A 20057-nucleotide genomic window follows, 5' to 3' on the forward strand; every position below is an offset into this window, starting at 1 on the left:
CACATGTAGCAGTCAGGCCCTGCCATAAATGTGTAAATGCAGCATAAAGTTTATTTTGCCTTGTGATAGGTAATGATGAATGGTAAAACATTAGCTTCTTCCTTCTCCAGTAGTTGCTAGACATTTCAGATTTCTTTCTATGTATCATTACAGAATTTCTGCAATGTAGACTTTTATGTATGTCATTAGACAGCTGAGAATTACAAATGCTGCTATCATTCTTTCTTAACTGTTCTCCAGATGTGCCGTGTTCCTACACTGCCCACCTCTCTACCATGCCCCTCTCTCACAATTCTGCTCCCAGTAATGCAAAAGGAACCCTCTAAAAATCACTTAAGCAAATGCTTGGGTCTCATGGACAGCCACCAAGACTTTGTTAGTATTTCTTCTGAATCAGTGGCTCTATTGTGCCTTGTAAAAAAAAACTAATTCTGTAATCTAATTTCTTTTTTTCTATTGTCAAACCCTAGGATTGTTTTAATAATACCTGAGTATTATTATAATGTTAATCAGGAAAGTACTTAAACACTTGCTTCACTAAATCCTAAATCAGGGTCTTACTCTTTGGTCCAAATAATAGAAAGCATTTTTGCATATGCCTAATTTTGAGCACAGAACTTTAACAAGACTAATCACATAATTACAGTTATGCTCAAGCTTAAGTGCTTTGCTTGATCAGGGCATTGGCTAGCAATCCTTTTTAAGTGTTCTGTGCTGGAAAGTAATTATTGTCTCTTAAGCAACTGTTGTCACATCATCCATCACATTCACATCTTCCAATTTTCCTCTTTTTTTGTAAATGCCTGGCTCAAGTGTTGATCACACTGACATTGGTGACAGTTCTGCTTTTGATGGCATCGTGATCAGAAACTTTCTCCACAGATTTTCACTGAATATTCAGTAGAACATATTAATGCTTATTTTAACAACTACAGTGGATTATACAGGTAACATTTCAAAGATGCATGTCAAAATTCCTAGAAGGTACCTGCAGTGGTTAAGAAAACTGATTTTCTAAGCATTAAAGCTTTTCCTGGTAGTTTGAATAGCCAGTTTAGACAGATGCAGCTGCCACTTTGCGTGTATTTTTTCTTAAATAACCATGAGATGAAAGACAAGGGCATTATGAAAAATGGCTTTACAGGAGAGGGCATGATTTTCATACATATGTTATTTTAAAGGCATCAGGTTGTTTCTTTGTAGCTGATAAATGCAGCCACATGATGAGGTGCTATTGGCCACCCTTTGCCTTTATGTTCCAGACATCAGCTGGCATCTCAGAGCGAACCATGGGACAGCTCACAGCGTGCACCTCATGGGTCTGTAGCCTGTGGCCTCACACAATTCCAGGAGACCAAGACCTCTCCTGCCAGCAGAACAGCTACCTGAAAGCCCATGGCCTGCTTACCAGCTGCCTTTTGCTAGTCTTTCCAATATCTCATGCACCACTTTCACACAGGCCATTGTTTTGAATTGTTCCCTTCATATGCGCCTCCTGAGCATGGTCCTCCAGGCTCTGCTTGCTCCTGCTGAGGCACATCCCTTTGCAAACTCCTGTCCTAGCACGGGATTCTCATACTCACCCTCTACCATAAATAAGTACTTGCAGTTTTTACACATGCTGAGTGATGCATGACCCTATACAGTAAGTGTATTTATGAGCCCCTTTGGTCTTTGAAAACTTTTGAATGAAGTCCATATATTTATCTGATTTTAAATGGTGAAAGGCAACATGAAATAGAACTTGCTCCACCTTGAAGACAATGAGTCAATGGCTAATGACTTTGGTGGAGAAGTCACAACACTAAAATGTACACACTTGATTTAACTAACGCTTTTCATGTCTGTTGATTTTAATAGCTCTGTTGACCAAAAATAAATCAACAAAAAGAAATAATTTGTGCTGATTGCATGTGCTCTGGCCAAAATTTATACTTATGAAATTCAAATTAATCCTGCCTCTATCTAAGTCTTAGAGGAAGAAAGTAATTTAATGTCCTAATTATTTAAAATCAAACACAATTCCAAAAATACAATATAATAAAAATCAATTGGCTCATGCCATAGTAATCTGAATTACCTCGGAGTAAACTTCTATCCTGACTTTAAACTTCTGCTGTCTATGCATATTTGATTTTTCTACTTGACTCATGCACAGGTCATAAAACATAATGGTTTAAACTTCCTGATTAGCAGGAATAATAGCATTGGAAATTGATTATATTTTCCTAGTAAAATATTGCAGCAAGGAATATTAAGTGGGCAGCTTTAATAAATAGTTACAAACAGTTTACTTACAGTGGAAGTTGTTTTTTCTCTCTGCATCCATTTGTAACTAGTTAAAAGGAGACACGTATGATCTTTTTTTTTTCTCATTTATGTCCCTTTCAACATGTGTGCATGCACAGACACAGCCTCTCATGGTACAAATTTAACTGCCAAATGAGGATTATAAATGGGAAAGTAAAGTATGTAACCAATAAGACACAGTGAAATGGACTTCAGCCTTTGGTGTTTTGTCCTGAAACACACAGACATGGTACATGGACAAGTGAGAAGAACTGCTGGAAGAAAACTGACTTACCTTCTTGTAGGCACACAGGTTTATCACTTGGTTTCCAGCTCAGGGAACCATTAAAGTGTCTCACACAAAGTTTTTTTGAAGTACCGTTAAGCCTGTATCCTTCCTGGCAATGAAAACGGACCACCACGCTTTCAAAGAAAACACCTGCACTGGGTGTCTTGTATCCATGTTCAGGAGCTCCAGGGTCAGCACAGGCTTGTAGGTCATCAAACCCTATGTCAGACAAAGACACAATCAAACTCTGTTCATTTACTCCTCATGCAGCCACAGTCACGCTTTTTTTAGTTTGATCCATCCATCATGGGGACCTTGTCTCTTCCATTATTGGCCACCAGCAATCCTACTTGGGTACCAGGTCCTCCAGACTCAGGAGAGGGCTAATCCTCAGCTACAGATGAAATGCTCAGGTGACAGAAATACTCCTGTCTTTCCATGCAGCTACTGAGGAAGCAAAGTCAACCACACACTTAAGTGGCTGACCTGGATAAAAATAAAGCACTTGACCCAACCTACCAGTGGGATTGCTCAGTAATGTATCTGTAATTACTTTTGGGGACTATGGGATTTTGGAGTTCTGGTATAGTCAGTGGAAAGAATAATAATGTGTCAGAAGCGGAGAGGAAGAGGAAATAAAGAAAGAGGCATGAAACTCAACTGCCATCTAAAGACACAGTAACTCAAATAGGAGGCAACTGCTAAGTACAGGATGATTTCAAGATGGGAGAGAGATCTACCACAGGGAAAAGGGACACCGTGATGTTGGGTGTATTTGACCACGCTGTCACATGGGCTTGGTGGCCCTACTATTCTTTTAAAACACTGTTATGGGAGTGTTGTATTACTGCATTGACACCAGAAGGCAGTTTGTAAAGCCCTTTCCTTTCACAAAATTAACAGTAAAATAACAAACTAAACCCCAACAGTTGCAATCATTAAATGTGACTGTTTATCACTTTATCAAACTCATTTCAATGCGATTTGCATAAACGGAAGCTTTTTTTACTGCAAAGCAACAACGGTTTAGTGCAGCACTAAACAAGCGCTGCATACTGAAAGAGTAAATAGCTTTGGAACACGAACAGCAGGGGGGCAATTAATGCCAGTGGGAGGAATGCCTGGAAAATGTGAAAATCATTACTGTAGTTTTAATGTTTTGATTTTAAAAGAATAGTATCAGAGTGCCTCAGCCACTTCCTGCATGATAAGGATGAGTGCCTTCATGGCACAGTCACGAAGAAGAAAGATATTACAGCAAAAGACTTTTCAAAATAAATCTCTGTTTCCTAAGGCTAAATCATTCCCTCCACCAAAGGGCTGGTTATGACACTGTAGCGGCCAAATGGAGAACATTGAACGTGATAAAGGGCTCTTGCATTTGAACTGAATGTCTCCATTCAGTCCCCTGGCTGACAGCTGCTAGTGGAGAATACAAGAGGCTCACACCAACCCACTCTGTTGTATGTCCAATTACCTGCTCTTGGTCATTGAAGCAGGGGACACTGTTGGGTCACCAGAGCAGATCGCCTCTTCCTGACTCCATACATGGCTACTTTTATGTGTGCCCAGGTTCTGCGCTGAACTCCACAACTAGACTACAATTTCCAGGAGGTAACCTGATGGCCAGGAATACCTCCATGCCATGTGTGCTGAAGAGAGACATCAGCTACAGCCTCTGCCCCTCTGCAGTGCTCCAAAGCCCATGGCTCTACACCTACAGAGATTTTATTAACATTCCTTCTCTGCTGAAGCAGCACAAGAGCAGTAGAGCATCTACTGTTATGCAGCTTTGCTCCTTCATCCAGTGAAGTTTATTAAGAGAACCAAAGGGTCAGTGCAGCAACCAAGTCAAACATATCTCTGAGCTTCACAGCTCAAGTCCTCAAGTGCAAATTGCCTGAGACTCTTTATCATTTGCTAACATGATGAACAAGTAGAAGTACAGTCATTACATTCATGTAACATGCTGTAGGAAATACTTATTAGCAGAGAATGGCTGTCCATTTTTACTGGAGATTTAAAAGAAGCTTCTTATGCTTCAGACAGCAAACCCACATCCTTTAATAATGTCAGCGATGATCTTAATTATTTTCCATTAAACCAAGGGATAACATGACATTTTAGATCAATTTTGTTACTTCAGTAATCTCAGCATTTGCAGTCAGGCATGGACTATTATAACCCACCTTGAAATATATATTCTTTCTTACTGACTGCATCAGGGAAAAGTGCACAACTCCTTACTGCTTTTCCTTCAGAACAACAGAAAAAAGAAAAGTGCTCAGGTCACGTACAATTTGCCTGGTAAGACGAATGAGCCAAGCTCGTTTCTCAGTTTTCATTAAGTCAAATATGCAAAGTTAGAGATTTTGTAACCATCAGCACAAAACCCAACACAGAAGGCAAGAATGTTTTCTTCCCTGGTGCATGCTAATTCTGTGACCCTACTGCCACTTTTCTGGTGACCTTTCACAAGCAAAGATTTTCTGCAGTAAGTTGGTCTCTTAGGTTATTTTTCTTGAGTGCAGTTTGTGAGCAGACAAATCTAACTCCAAGGGGAATTCCCGAGTAGAAACTGGAACACAAATGGGAAAATGGAATTGTTTGTACAGAGTCAGTAGCCAGTTGTTATTTAGCTACTGAATAAGTGATGACCCAAGGAATCAGCACAGGATCACTGCTTCCATGGCTTGTTCTTGAAGTAAGGAAGAAGAAAAAAGCCTAAAGGTCTATCCAGGTAGGCAGATTACACTTGCAATACAGTGACTTCTCATGGTAGGATCATGAAAGCAAAGAAAACAAACCCCCAACCCCACTTTTTCTCCATAGATACCAACAGTAGCCTTGGCCCAAACCTTAGTCCTAGGGAAGTCAGTGGGAGGCAATTGTATGGGAAGCTTCTTGATGAAGGTATGTATGATCCAGGTACAAAGCAGTAAAATCAGTGCTGTGCCACCTTGTCCTGTGCTTTGGGTGAGAAGGAGGCAAGGACGTGTGCAGGAGGTGTAATGAGGCTCCCACTGTCCTGAGGATCTCCCAGCGCACAGAGGGCACTGCAGGTGTGCCAAAGGAGCAATTACTACCAACCAGGAAAGCCAGGAATTGCTCTGATTTTTATCAGGGTTGCTCTTCTCTTGCACAAGAGGTGTGCCAAATGTTTCAACAGCTTATTTAGTTGACAGGTAAATCCATCACTCTTTTCCAATTTAAGAATGAAAATTATGGTACAATATTCAAGAACTGTATTGAAGAAACATCCCTAAGAAATCCAGTTCTACTTAGTGATAGCAGACTTGGGCCCTTTACATAATAATTCTAAACTCATACAGTTAAGCTCCGCCCTTTCAAAAATTAGTCTTTGGTGTCTTCAGTGAGATACAGCTTGGTAAATGGTCGTATTTTTTCTTTCTCTTGATCTTTGGTTTCTTTCCTTTTTCACAGCTATGCCTTTAAGAGCAACTACTCATAGTTGTGATACAGTATTTTTCTAACGACAAGCGTAACCCCACATAATAGATGAGATGCTACAGACATCTTAGGCTTTGATCCCTTTAGAACCTGACAAAAACAGCCAAAAACCTTTCAAGACAGAGCCACAAGATAAGTCTTTGGAAGGAACCATAAAAGTTACATAAATGGGAAAGCCAGTCTTTTGGCTATGATAGAAAAGTGCTGTCATTCAGGAAAAAGTATATCAAATAAGATAAAAAATAACTTAGAACTACAATGGATTCTGTTTCTTTATAAACCCTTCAATGAATCTTTGGGGGAAAGACTACTGGACTTTTCCCTCATGATTGCAAAGAGGGAAGGGGAAGTCATCACCACCTACTAGTAAAAACTATACAACACACTTGCCAAAGTAGTAAATTTTCATGTTATGTATATAGTAAAAATTTAGTAAGGTCAGCAGCCATCACAATCAACACCACATCAGCAGCAACTTTATGGTATGCTGCTGTGTGGCTTTAAATGCCTAAAGTAAAGACTACACAATTAATGCCAGAACTATTTCAGTAGTCAAAATAGCTTAGTATTAATCCAAGTTGCAGGACTTTTAATGGATATGGTCTAAAATATAATGAAGAATAATGCCTTCTGGTAAGGCTAATGAGTACGTCTCGTCATCATCAACAGTAAAGCATGTAGTTGATACAGAATATATTTTGGTTGTGGTATTTACCATATTTCTACTGTTAGAACAACCAGAGGCCCTCAGAAAATAGCAATGCTCTTAACTTGGATAAAATGCAAGCAGATTATATGGGTGCCTATTTTACCTAAATTACTTGGTGTTGTCAGTCAGATAAATGATGTCAAATTAATCAGAAGACTGAAAAATAAGCAATGCCCTCCTTGGGGTGTAAGAAGAACCATTGCAAATAATTTGATCAGACTGTTTCTAGAATTCTGCATTGTACATTCTCATGCATATAATGATTCATCTCTCTCCCAATGAAAAGCTTGAAATGTCAGAAGCCAGAGGAAAATTACATATTTCTATGGACAAGAAATCATGATAGTCACAACTGAACTTCAGATATACCTGAAATAGGTAGGAAGAATTCCTCAGTTCATCCCATAAAGCTGTATTTCTCTGTTTCTTTTTCTCATTTTCATATTTTGTTTTCCTTGTTTTTCTCTTCCCTCACTTCCATGTCTTAGAGCTCCTTGTAAATTTGTGGTGCTAGAAGGTGATTTCTAATCTAAATTTGATGGACTTCTTTGCCTCTAAAGCTGCTATATAACATTTCACTGACACACTGATGATGAATGTGAGCTCAGAACTGGCTGCACGCATTCTGGAACAGAGACATCACTCTCATTTCAGTTTGTTACAGACACACAGTGAATGAAAAGTGACATATGATGTGTAATAATTAATATAGAGTATTTTCAGTCTTTGACTTCAGTATAACAGAGAATGAACTTGTACAGCAACACCTGCACTTGGGTTTACTAAATCAGCAAGTTCTGGCTATCTTGGTCAGGGGTCGAGGGAGGCAAAGGCTTTGCAGTCTGTGACAGGACCAGACTGCCTGCATGCACATTTTACAAGGAGTCTGTAAACACTGCAGGAGCAGGTTATCTTAGGCCAGCTCTCCGTAAAAAGCCATTCTGGGACTAAAACAGAAGTGCAAACATGCCAAGGACTTGCCTCTCTTGTACAAAGGAAAAGTCATTTTCATCCCTTTGGGGTTTCTACCCTGCTTCTGTGAAAGCCACACGGGCACAGCCATGTGTGCCTCTGGCTGTTTATGCTTCCTCACTGTTGATGACGTTAACTGAACTATCCATGTACCCCATGTGCTGGTTTGAAGGTGAACCAGCAGGGGAAATGAACTCACCACGAGAGAGATTATAAGTCAGAGCTAAAATTTAATAATAATATTACAATAACAACACTGACACACAAGGGAAATTGCTTTCAACTCACAATACCCCAGCAGTATAACCCAGTGTCCTGGGGCACAAACCCAAGGGGGTTTGTTTGCCCTTGTGCTGAGACCCCTGTGGCTTCCCCAAGTCCAGAGCAAAAGGAAAAGAAAAACCTGTTGGTGCAGGCGAGGGCTGTGGTCTGGACGAGAGCGGTGATCTCCTGCTGTCGAGGTCCTGCTGCTGCTCTGGATCCGACAAGAAGTTCCCGAGGTCTTCTTACCCACCACTTATGTACCCTCAGGGAGCTCTCAGTCCCTCCCCCTGGGCGGGGACTCACACAATGGGTGATTAACTCTGGGAGCCAGGGGGTGTTGAACTGTTGATGGCCCATTAGCAGCTCCGCCCCCCTCAGGCTGGGTGTGAAGTGATAATGGCTCCCTGGGCAGCTGCTGCTAATGGCCCATTGACCTTGGGGAATGAATAGAGGGGGTAGAATACACAGCTTTGATCACCCTCACACAGGGTTAGCTGGTCCCTCCTGCTGAACTAGGACATTATCCACCCCTTATTCTACTCCATCTAGTCATTCCCAAATTAATTCCCTTTTTACCTATACATATATATACACATATATACGATGAAACATTACAAACTCTTCTCGCTCAAAATTAGGTCCCCTTGTGGTACACATCGTGTTTCTCCATCTTTTTGCATTACCCACCAAGTGCAACCAGGCCCTTGAGCAAAGACAATCCCTCGGATGGGTTTGCCTTTGTTTGAGGTGGGACTCACCCAAACAGTCTTTCCTAACATACCTCTCATATGGACCACAGGGACTTTATCTCCATCTACAGTATTCAAGAGTTCTGATTGGGCAGGGCCAGCTCGATTGATGGAGCCCCGGGTGTTGACCAACCAGGTGGCCTTTGCCAAATGCAGCTCCCAGTGTTTGAAAGTTCCCCCACCCAACGCCTTCAAGGTTGTTTTCAGCAGTCCATTACATCGCTCAACTTTCCCGGCAGCTGGAGCATGGTAGGGGATATGATACACCCACTCAATACCGTGCTCTCTGGCCCAGGTGTCTATGAGGCTGTTCTTGAAGTGGGTGCCGTTGTCAGACTCTATTCTCTCTGGGGTGCCGTGTCTCCACAGGACTTGTTTCTCAAGGCCCAGGATGGTATTCCGGGCAGTGGCGTGAGATACGGGGTATGTCTCCAGCCATCCAGTGGTTGCCTCTACCATGGTCAGCACGTAGCGCTTGCCTTGGCGTGTTTGGGGAAGTGTGATGTAGTCAACTTGCCAGGCTTCCCCATACCTGTATTTCGACCATCGTCCACCATACCATAGAGGCTTCACCCGCTTGGCCTGCTTGATGGCAGCACATGTGTCACAGTCATGGATAACCTGTGAGACACTGTCCATGGTTAGATCCACCCCTCGGTCACGAGCCCATCTGTATGTCGCATCTCTGCCCTGATGACCAGAGGCATCATGGGCCCATCGGGCTAGAAACAATTCACCTTTATGCTGCCAATCCAGATCTACCTGAGAAACTTCGATCCTGGCAGCTCGATCCACCTGCTCGTTGTTACGATGCTCCTCATTAGCCCGACTCTTGGGTACATGAGCATCTACGTGACGGACCTTCACACTCAGCTTCTCTACCCGGGCAGCGATGTCCTGCCACATCTCAGCCGCCCAGATGGGTTTCCCTTTGCGCTGCCAGCCGGCCTTTCTCCAACGTTCCAGCCATCCCCACAAAGCATTGGCCACCATCCACAAGTCAGTGTAAAGGTAGAGTCTTGGCCACTTCTCTCGTTCAGCGATATCCAAAGCCAGCTGAACAGCTTTCAGCTCTGCAACCTGACTTGATCCACCTTGTCCTTCAGTCGCTTCTGCAACTCGACGTGTAGGACTCCATACAGCTGCTTTCCATTTCCGGCTTGTCCCTACAATGCGGCAAGAGCCATCTGTGAAGAGAGCATATCGCTTCTCCTCTTCTGGTAGCTGGTTATATGGTGGGGCCTCCTCAGCTCGTGTCACCTGCTCCTCTTCTTCTTCAGAGGACAATCCGAAACTCTCACCTTCCGGCCAGTTAGTGATGATTTCCAAAATCCCAGGGCGATTAGGGTTCCCTATCCGGGTTCGCTGCGTGATCAGAGCGATCCACTTACTCCATGTGGCATCAGTGGCGTGATGGGTAGAAGGAGCTTTTCCTTTGAACATCCAGCCCAACACTGGTAGTCGGGGTGCCAGGATGAGCTGTGCCTCAGTGCCAATCACTTCTGAGGCGGCTCGAACTCCTTCATAAGCTGCCAGGATCTCTTTCTCAGTTGGGGTGTAGCTGGCCTCAGATCCTTTGTATCCCCGACTCCAGAATCCCAGCGGTCGTCCTCGAGTCTCCTCAGGTACTTTCTGCCAGAGGCTCCAGGATGGGCCATTCTCCCCGGCTGCAGTGTAGAGCACATTCTTCACATCCTGTCCTGTCCTGACTGGCCCAAGGGCTACTGCATGGGTAATCTCCTGTTTAATCTGCTCAAAGGCTTGTTGTTGTTCAGGGCCCCACTGGAAATCATTTTTCTTCCGTGTCACAAGGTAGAGAGGGCTTACAATCTGACTGTACTCAGGGATATGCATCCTCCAAAAGCCCACGGCACCTAGGAAAGCCTGAGTTTCCTTCTTGCTGGTCGGTGGGGACATAGCTGCTATTTTGTTGATCACCTCTGTTGGAATCTGACGACGCCCGTCTTGCCACTTCACTCCTAGGAACTGAATTTCCTGAGCAGGTCCCTTGACCTTACTTCGTTTAATGGCAAAACCAGCTCTTAGGAGAATCTGGATTATCTTCTTTCCTTTCTCAAAAACCTCCCCTGCTGTGTTCCCCCACACAATGATGTCATCGATGTACTGTAGATGTTCTGGAGCCTCACCCTTTTCCAATGCAGTCTGGATCAGTCCATGGCAAATGGTGGGACTGTGTTTCCACCCCTGGGGCAGTCGATTCCAGGTGTACTGCACCCCCTTCCAGGTGAAAGCGAACTGCGGCCTGCACTCTGCTGCCAACGGAATGGAGAAAAAGGCATTGGCAATGTCGATGGTGGCATACCACTTGGCTGCCTTGGACTCCAGCTCATACTGAAGCTCCAGCATGTCCGGCACAGCGGCACTCAGGGGGGGCGTGACCTCATTGAGACCACGGTAATCCACCGTCAGCCTCCACTCTCCACTGGACTTTCGTACTGGCCATATGGGGCTATTAAAGGGTGAGTGAGTCTTGCTGACCACCCCTTGGCTCTCCAGCTCACGAATCATCTTGTGTATGGGGGTCACAGAGTCTCGGTCAGTGCGGTATTGCCGACGGTGCACCGTGGCTGTGGCCAGCGGTACCAATTCTTCTTCAACTTTCAGTAGTCCCACAGCAGAAGGGTCCTCTGAGAGGCCAGGCAAGGTGCTCAGCTGTCTGATTTCCTCTGTCTCCACAGCAGCTATGCCAAAGGCCCAACGTAGTCCCTTTGGGTCTTTGAAATATCCATTCCTCAGGTAGTCTATGCCAAGGATACATGGGGCTTCTGGACCAGTCACAATGGGGTGTCTATGCCATTCCTTCCCAGTCAAGCTGACTTCAGCTTCCAGTACAGTCAGCTGTTGGGATCCCCCTGTCACCCCAGAAATAGAGATGGATTCTGCCCCAACGTATCCTGATGGCATCAACGTGCATTGTGCACCAGTGTCCACTAAAGCTTTGTATTTCTGTGGGTCTGATGAGCCAGGCCACCGAATCCACACAGTCCAATAAATCCGATTGTCCCTCTCCTCTACCTGGCTAGAGGCAGGGCCCCCCTAATTCTGGTCATGGTATTCACTGCGCTCTCCCTGTGAATATGACCGGGAGGTTCCTTCAAGAGGATCGGGCATAACATCATCATTCCTATACTGTCTGGAGCCTTGCCCACGAGAGACCGGAGCAGCCTTTAACCTTGAAGAATTCCCTGTGTTAGTTGTGCCTCTTTGCAATTCACGTACCCGAGCTGCTAAGGAAGAGGTGGGTTTCCCATCCCACTTCCTCATATCTTCTCCATGCTCATGGAGGTAAAACCACAGATTGCCGCGTGGAGTGTACCCTTTCTCCTTAGCTGGAAGACGCCTGCTCCTGATGGCAGAGACTCTCGTTTGTTCTGGAGAGATATGGAAGAGTCCTTCCTTAATCTTCTCTTCCAGTTCAGCCAGTTTTGTTTCCACAGCTGAGACGTGGGCTCGTAATGGAGCAGTGACAGTATCTTCATAAATCCTGAGTTTGCTGACCAGTGCACCCACCTTGTCTTCTCCCTCTCTCCACTGCAATGTTGCAAGGTAGCGAGAATACATTTCTGGCCCAAGTCGTGCAAATTTTAACCACATCTGGGATGTGCACTGGACACCATCTAGACTTTTAGGGAATCTCTCATCCTCTGAAAAGATTATCTCCAGTACGGCTAATTCCCTTAAGCACCGGATACCTTGTTCCATCGTGTTCCATTGTCCTTGCTGTACGTGGAGGTCCTCCTTACAAAGATATCTCTCCCTCACGCTTGACAACAGTCGCCGCCAGAGGCTGAGAGTTTCCTGTCTCTTTCCAATGCCCTGATCAATGACAACATCTCGAGAAAGGGATCCCAGCTGCCTTGCCTCACTCCCATCTAGAATTGTATCATTGGCTGCAGCATCCCAGATTCGAAGTAGCCAGGTCAAGATGGACTCATTTGCCTGTCGTGTGAACTCTCTCCGGAGCTCACGCAGCTCTCCCAGGGATAGGGACCGGGTGATTATTTCTGGCTCCATTTCTTCTGCTTGAGACGAAGGTCCTGACTCTTCCTCATCATGCGCTATACGAACTGATTTGGTCTTTGATTTTCTTTTCTGGACAGGGGCAACTGCTATCGGTTTCTGTTGTCCTTCTGGCTCCTCCATGGTTTGTGTGGACATGGTGCTAGTTGATTTGTTTCCCTTTCTCTCTGGCTCAGCTGTGGTTTGTGTGGGCATGGTGCTGGTTGATGTGTCTCTTCTCTCTGACTCGGCCATGGTTTGGGTGGACATGGTGCTGGTTGATGTATCTCTCTTCCTCTCTGGCTCAGTCATGGTCTGGGTGGACATGCTGCTGGTTGATGTATCTCTCTTCCTCTCTGGCTCAGCCGTGGTTTGGGTGGACATGGTACCTGTGGATTTGCTCCTTTTCTCCTCCTCCTGATGATGCTGTACCACCCCAAGCAGTGTGCGGTAGGCAGTGGCCAGGGCCCAGCAGGTTGCTGTGAGCTGCACCTCTCTGGGACTACCAGAGCATCTTCCTTTCACATAGCTTAGCATTTTGGCAGGGTCCTGCAGTTGTTCTGGGGTGAATTTCCAGATCATTTGGGGAGAGAAGGTCTCCAAATACTGGCCCATATCTTCCCACTTCCCGTGCCACTCAACATCATCCGCTCCCAGGGCAGGCCTCCAGCAAGTCTCCTTAGAAAGCCCAGTTCTGACTCTAAACATGGTGTATACAGTACAGAGGAGACAAAGCAACACTAACAGCACTAACAGTAGGATTATGCTGTCCCTAACATCAAAAGGAAACTCAATATTTTCAATGATTGTTGTAGCAGAGGTGAAAAGGTGGAAGTAACCATCTCCGCCTGTTTTCCCCACAGTCTGGGTGCTATTTTTAATGAGACCCCAGAGGTAACAGCCCAAACCAGGACAGGTACACCAGACTGAATATACATTCACAATGAAATTCATTGCTTCTGATGTTATGACAACATAAACATAGTATATTAATAAAGCAATTTTGATCCTTCTCCCTGGTATTAAAGAGAGCATCAAAACAGGCACATGGTTCCCCATGTGTCGAAATATGAACAGGCCCAGATACAGCATCCACATGAATACATCAAGCAACATGGTAGTCAGGGAGTTTCTGTATCCAAATACACAAAATGAAATTGTAATTCTGACTTCTCTCTCGTTGCCCCACGTTGGGCGCCAAAAGATGTGCTGGTTTGAAGGTGAACCAGCAGGGGAAATGAACTCACCACGAGAGAGATTATAAGTCAGAGCTAAAATTTAATAATAATATTACAATAACAACACTGACACACAAGGGAAATTGCTTTCAACTCACAATACCCCAGCAGTATAACCCAGTGTCCTGGGGCACAAACCCAAGGGGGTTTGTTTGCCCTTGTGCTGAGACCCCTGTGGCTTCCCCAAGTCCAGAGCAAAAGGAAAAGAAAAACCTGTTGGTGCAGGCGAGGGCTGTGGTCTGGACGAGAGCGGTGATCTCCTGCTGTCGAGGTCCTGCTGCTGCTCTGGATCCGACAAGAAGTTCCCGAGGTCTTCTTACCCACCACTTATGTACCCTCAGGGAGCTCTCAGTCCCTCCCCCTGGGCGGGGACTCACACAATGGGTGATTAACTCTGGGAGCCAGGGGGTGTTGAACTGTTGATGGCCCATTAGCAGCTCCGCCCCCCTCAGGCTGGGTGTGAAGTGATAATGGCTCCCTGGGCAGCTGCTGCTAATGGCCCATTGACCTTGGGGAATGAATAGAGGGGGTAGAATACACAGCTTTGATCACCCTCACACAGGGTTAGCTGGTCCCTCCTGCTGAACTAGGACACCCCAGCAACCAGAAAAGGAAGGATGTGCTTCGATTAGCATCTAGCCTTGGAAGTGAAATGAATTTATAAACCTATTATTTCATTAGTGAAATGCCTGCTAAAATCTAAACTCTCTTTAATCCCTTAAGGGTCACTAATTTTTAAGCTTCCCTGAGACTTCAGCAGCTTTGTAAAACCCTGCCCTGTTTAAGATGTGAATCACAACATCCCTTGCTATTCTTCCAGAACATGCCCCCTACTCCCAGGATTGTTGGATTTTCCTCCTCACTTGGCTGAGCCTTATCCAGGGCAGCCTAACAAGACACTGGAAGAATCAGAGAAGTTCAAATTACTTTGTAGGAGAAACAGAACAGCAAAAATGACCTCTGGGGGCAGGTACTTTGCTTAAGACACTGATCTAGAGTTGCTGATCTATCAAATCAAGAACACCATCAAGCTTCATTCATCTTCATATAACCCAAGAACGTCAAAGCAGAAAAAAGAAAATCAGTGTGTAATGGAGTTCAAGAGCACCAAATCCACCAAACCTGCAATAAAAAATGAACACGCAAGCCCTGCACAAAGGGGGCAACAGGCTCCAAGAGAGCCAACTGGTCATTTGAAATGCTGAAAGGTTGCCTCATTTTTTTTCCTTTTTTCTTATCATTCATCCTTTGTTCTCCCACAAACCTGGCCTCCCACTTGCATTCTCCATAATCCTTCAACCCAAGCCATACCAAGCCAACTCATCATCTGCCATTTTACCTTTCTATTAACACCTCCATGCTACCAAATCCTGCCCACCACCATTCTCATCACCTTACTTTCTCCTCTTCTCAATGAGCCCTTGGAAAGGGGAAGTCACTCAGAGATACTTCTAAGAGTAACAGTCAGCTCAGCCTTAAAATCCCTACTCAAGTGTGACAAGTCCCTGGGCATTTTTGTACTAAAACAAACTGACATTTCCCTAGAAAGCCTAAAGATTGCTGTTCCCTCAACAGTGGGCACAGGGGAAGGAATCTAAGGAGCCATAGGCAGGACAAAACACCCATGGAGGACAAATCAGGTCTTCTAGGAACCACACAGAAATGCTTCTGCCTGGGAATATAACCAGGGAGAAGAGGGACAGGCTGCAATGTCAGCAGGGCAGGTTCAAGGGCCTGCATAGATGATTTCAAATGTAATAACAGCATATTATTTCAAGGGTCGTGCCTCCAATTAGTTACTCCAATTACTGTTCAACACTCACAGATGACAGCCCAGCCCAGCTGGTGCCTGACCAGTGGCATACAGCAGCAAAGAAGCTGGATTTTCTACTCACAGAGGAGATCACCATTTTTAATTTTGAACGCAGACCTGCATACAGGATTCCTTTATTGCCTTGACATTAGGCTAATGCATGAGGGAAAAAACACTTAAAATTGGCTGGAAGAGGAAGATGCTTCAGAATACAATCAGGAAAGCACTTCAGTAAACCCAAAGCAAACTCAAAAGATGCATTTGTTTCTTCTTGAAAATGAGTTTCTTCTAATTAATGTCTTAAACAGTGCAAGCCTATCCCTTTAATCATAACTTCTCACAATTAATATAGCTATGTCATCTTAGTAAATAAGCCATTTCATTTATAATTCAAGAAGCACTTGTTACTTCCAGGCTTTTGTAATCCAACAAGTCTGACTGCATAATTTATGAACCCTTAAGAAATGTCATATGCTGCTCTGTGATCCTCTGAACCTCCCAACACTTACATGAAAAGCAAAAGGCAGAAAGTAAATTTGCTGGTGGTTCTGCTGACAGAGCTCCCTTCTTACGTGTTTTTGTTACAGAAAGTTACCATGGCTATCCTGGGATATGATTCAGAGTACATAAAAGCTGATTTATCATACAATAAATCCCCCAATCTCCTCCCAGTTCCTAAAATTTTAAATGGGATATTTAGTTTTCTAACAAAGCCACTGAAAATGATAAAACTTGTACTCTGAGGCCTAAACTGGGGTCAGTTCAAATCAAGTGTAAGGAAGAAATAATTAAAAACCTGAAGACAGAGTTTTGGCCAGCTTGCTGTAAATGTAAGGTGAATATTTTCTTAATCTCAATTTACTCATCTAGTTCAGTTTAATGGCTAGTTCTATTCAAGCTGCAAACTCTAACAGAAATTTTAAAAGTACAAAACTAGAGGGGTATTTCTATTCTGTCAAAAAAAAAGTATTGACTTCTTCCATTTCCAATAATATTTCATGTCTCTAAGTAAATTTAAAATACAAAATGTGCTTAAATAAGCCTTTTCCATATTTATTATATATAAGGTAAATTTAAAACACTTTAAAATGGATCTTCTCTGAACTCTGAATATCTATGAATTCTAATTGCTGACTAACATGCCTTCACATAGATGATTAATTTTTTTAAAAATTCAATTTTAAAAAATAATCAGATGACATCTTTTACCCTAACAAAACCAAAGATGCACTAAATGCATGCTAAGGTCTATATATGCTTCAATAAATAGGCACATACCTAACACATCCTGCCATTCTTTTTGCTGATAAGGCACTATAATGTTGATATTTGCCAACATGTGCTTGTTGACTGGTGACCCATAAGAATCATCATAAGGAATTAAATATGTACAAATCTAAAATATAAAATATTAAAACATCACTTATGTCAAGATTTTCTTTTCACTGATTTAAATGAGTAAGGGAGCTCATTACCTGGTTTTACATCAACCAACTCCATTTATGTTTTCTTCCTCAGATGTAACATTTCATACATTACACATCTAAGGATTTCATTAGAATTGCAATATTGTTGATGTGGGAATCCAACCATAGGTCACTAAACCAGATTAATAACAGCACAGAAAGCTACTAATAAAAAGGTGCCAAATAAAATAAAACAATATTCCCATAATTTCAAGAATGTTATGGGCCTGCTGTGTTTTTAAAAAGCCGTATCTAAGTATTGTTGTTTATCTGCCCCATATTTTTAGCACTCTGGAAAAATTAATTACCATGAGTTAGTTTAAACAATTTTAGTCTAGACAGGCAACCCTTAGGAAACATAGGGGAAAAAAAAGAATCACGAGCTAGTTACTATAGTAATATTTCTTCTAGGCCAATAGCATATAGTATTATTCATCACAGCAAATCCAAAGTGATGAAATGTCACACTGTTCAGCAGAGATCTTTGTTTCTGTAAGATGCAGGAATCAAATACTCAGGGGTACAAGTTGAGGGTTTGATATTTATGCTCTAATCAACAGCAGACTTCCCTAGATAATACTGTGTTTTTATTGTATAGCACAGTATGGTAATCTAACAATTTTTTGCCTTTCAGCTGTGCTATATAAATTGATTTTATGCTTTCCCAAGACCAGGCAGAACTGGATATAGGGACAATCAGGATTAATGTGTGAATATTGTAATATTATACTTTTATATGAATTGTGCACTAGAGAAGGGACTTAAAAAGCTGGAACATAACTAAAGCAGGAGAGAAATAGACACTGTTTCCAGCTTTTGCACTGATTCCTTATCACAAATCCTCTGATGCTTCTGGGTACCCTGGCAGCTCTTTTGCCCTACAGTGATTTTTTCTCTATATGCATCCACCCATGAAACCATGACCTTTCCTCTCAGGTGGGTACATCATCGCAGCCATCCATCTTTTATTCACCTTTTCCTCTGTGTATGTTTTGCTTGCTGGTACTTATTTTGGTTAGCCTTTAAAAGTCAGGACATTATCTACCTACAGGTCTAGAAGATGCAAAGTAAGACAAGATGGCTTTGCTGGTTCACCAGGTATTTCCCACATGAGGACTGGCATTGGCCTTTCACAATTGCTTCACATCACACTGTAAAGCATTTCTACTCAAGTAAAGCTTTTAGAAAGCAAGTATATAATATCCACTGGGAAAAAAATACCATTACTGATTTTGGTCCTAATCTGGACCCAAGGAGAACCTCTGATTTCCTTCTATATTGAAAAGTGACTGTATGTTTCTATGTTCTGCTAGTACTATTGGTATTAAGCACAGGTTTTAGTCTGTGGATTCCCTTCATGAGAATGCATTCTCTGAAGAAAAATGAAAGACAGTTGTCTTGCTCTTTTTCAAGTATGAGACAAACCCAAAAATTGCATAGAAAGGCAGCAGGAATCCAGGTGAGCACTAATAATGAAGTTTTGTCATCATACCAAAACACTTTTAACTTAAGTTAGTCATTTAGGGTGCTCTTTTCTGTAAGTTATTCTGTCCATACTGAAAAGACTGGAAAAATCAGTGATAGGTTAAGATGATGCAGAAGCATAATTTTTTCCTTTCTTTTTGTTTGATGATTTTGTTCAACTTAATTCTCATGTGCCCATTCTCTTTGAATAGTCCTATCCAAGGACCTCCCAACACCTACAAAGCAGTGGCAGGCTGCTCACAGCATGGAAACATGCAACTGAGAGCAAAGGCCAAGAAGAGGCAGTGACCAAGATGGAAACATATGTAATTAAAAAATTGTGTCACTACACAGCCATCATGCTTAATCCTCTAAAAAAGTTAATTCCAGAAATACCAATGACAAATTCCACTGGCACACTCTCAACTCTTGTGGCATCATCAAAAAATCATCAGTGTGTGAAGCCTCCTCTGACCCAGCATTTCCCCTCTCTCTGCAATCTGTTTCCCCTCTAGCCAGTTTCCTATCAATTCTTCAATTCTGTGAATCCAGAGCTTCACAAATACTTTCCCTGGTGGCAGTTTACAAAAGTCAAGACAGATGATATCTCCAGCAATACCCATCCCTGGGAAACCAGCTGTGTCTCAGGAGATTAGCAGATTAGTCTGGCACAATCTTTCTTTTAAGAGAGATATACTTTATTTTATGATATATCTCCAAGATTTTTAATTTCACTACCTTAAAACAACTCTAAAATTTTGTGAATTTTTGAAGTGAGAGAACCAAGTCTGTGATTACCCAGATCAGAAGTTTGCTTTGTTTCTTTTTTTTTCCTGCCTTTAATCTGTGGGTATTACGGACAGTGTTTTAGGGAACCACTGGAAGTTGCTCTGTTTCAGTTATATGCCAGTGACCTTTTGCAGCAGAGGAGGAAGCCGAGGACAGAAGAGAAACTGAAGAAACTGGAGCAGGAACAGCAGGAGTGACTTGGCAAAGGCACAGAGATGGGATGTAGCAACATACAAAAATATGTTAGCCTGGAAGGTGACTGACAGGTGTTTGCATGGTGATACCACTAAGAGGTAAAAGAGGAGGAGATGGGAACACAAGAAAAAGCCAAATATGGTTCTCAGGAGGCTGAAATGTGGAACTGGAGAGGGACAAGAGGGAACAGAGGGAAAAACAGAGTCAGAAGAAACAGAGCCAAGAGGATAGGCAGTGTCTGCAAGAAGAACAGGGCATCAATGCCTGGAAGAAGCCTGGCAGGACAACTCTGGGGGCTGGCAACACACCTTTAGAGCCTTCCCAAGGGT

At 43.1% G+C, this 20057-nt stretch overlaps 1 protein-coding gene across 2 annotated transcripts in view; it reads right to left on the reverse strand.

Annotated features, from left to right (window-relative positions):
- The window catches only part of SUSD4 (sushi domain containing 4), an 80703-nt gene that overhangs the window by 26613 nt on the left and 34033 nt on the right, over positions 1 to 20057 (reverse strand). For both annotated transcript variants that reach the window (XM_071548057.1, XM_071548058.1), the window contains exon 3: positions 2585 to 2797. In XM_071548057.1, the coding sequence (XP_071404158.1) occupies positions 2585 to 2797 (213 nt within the window). The remainder of the gene's footprint in view (positions 1 to 2584; positions 2798 to 20057) is intronic.

This window comes from Pithys albifrons, chromosome 2, assembly GCF_047495875.1.
Source record: "Pithys albifrons albifrons isolate INPA30051 chromosome 2, PitAlb_v1, whole genome shotgun sequence".
Lineage (NCBI taxonomy): Eukaryota > Metazoa > Chordata > Aves > Passeriformes > Thamnophilidae > Pithys > Pithys albifrons.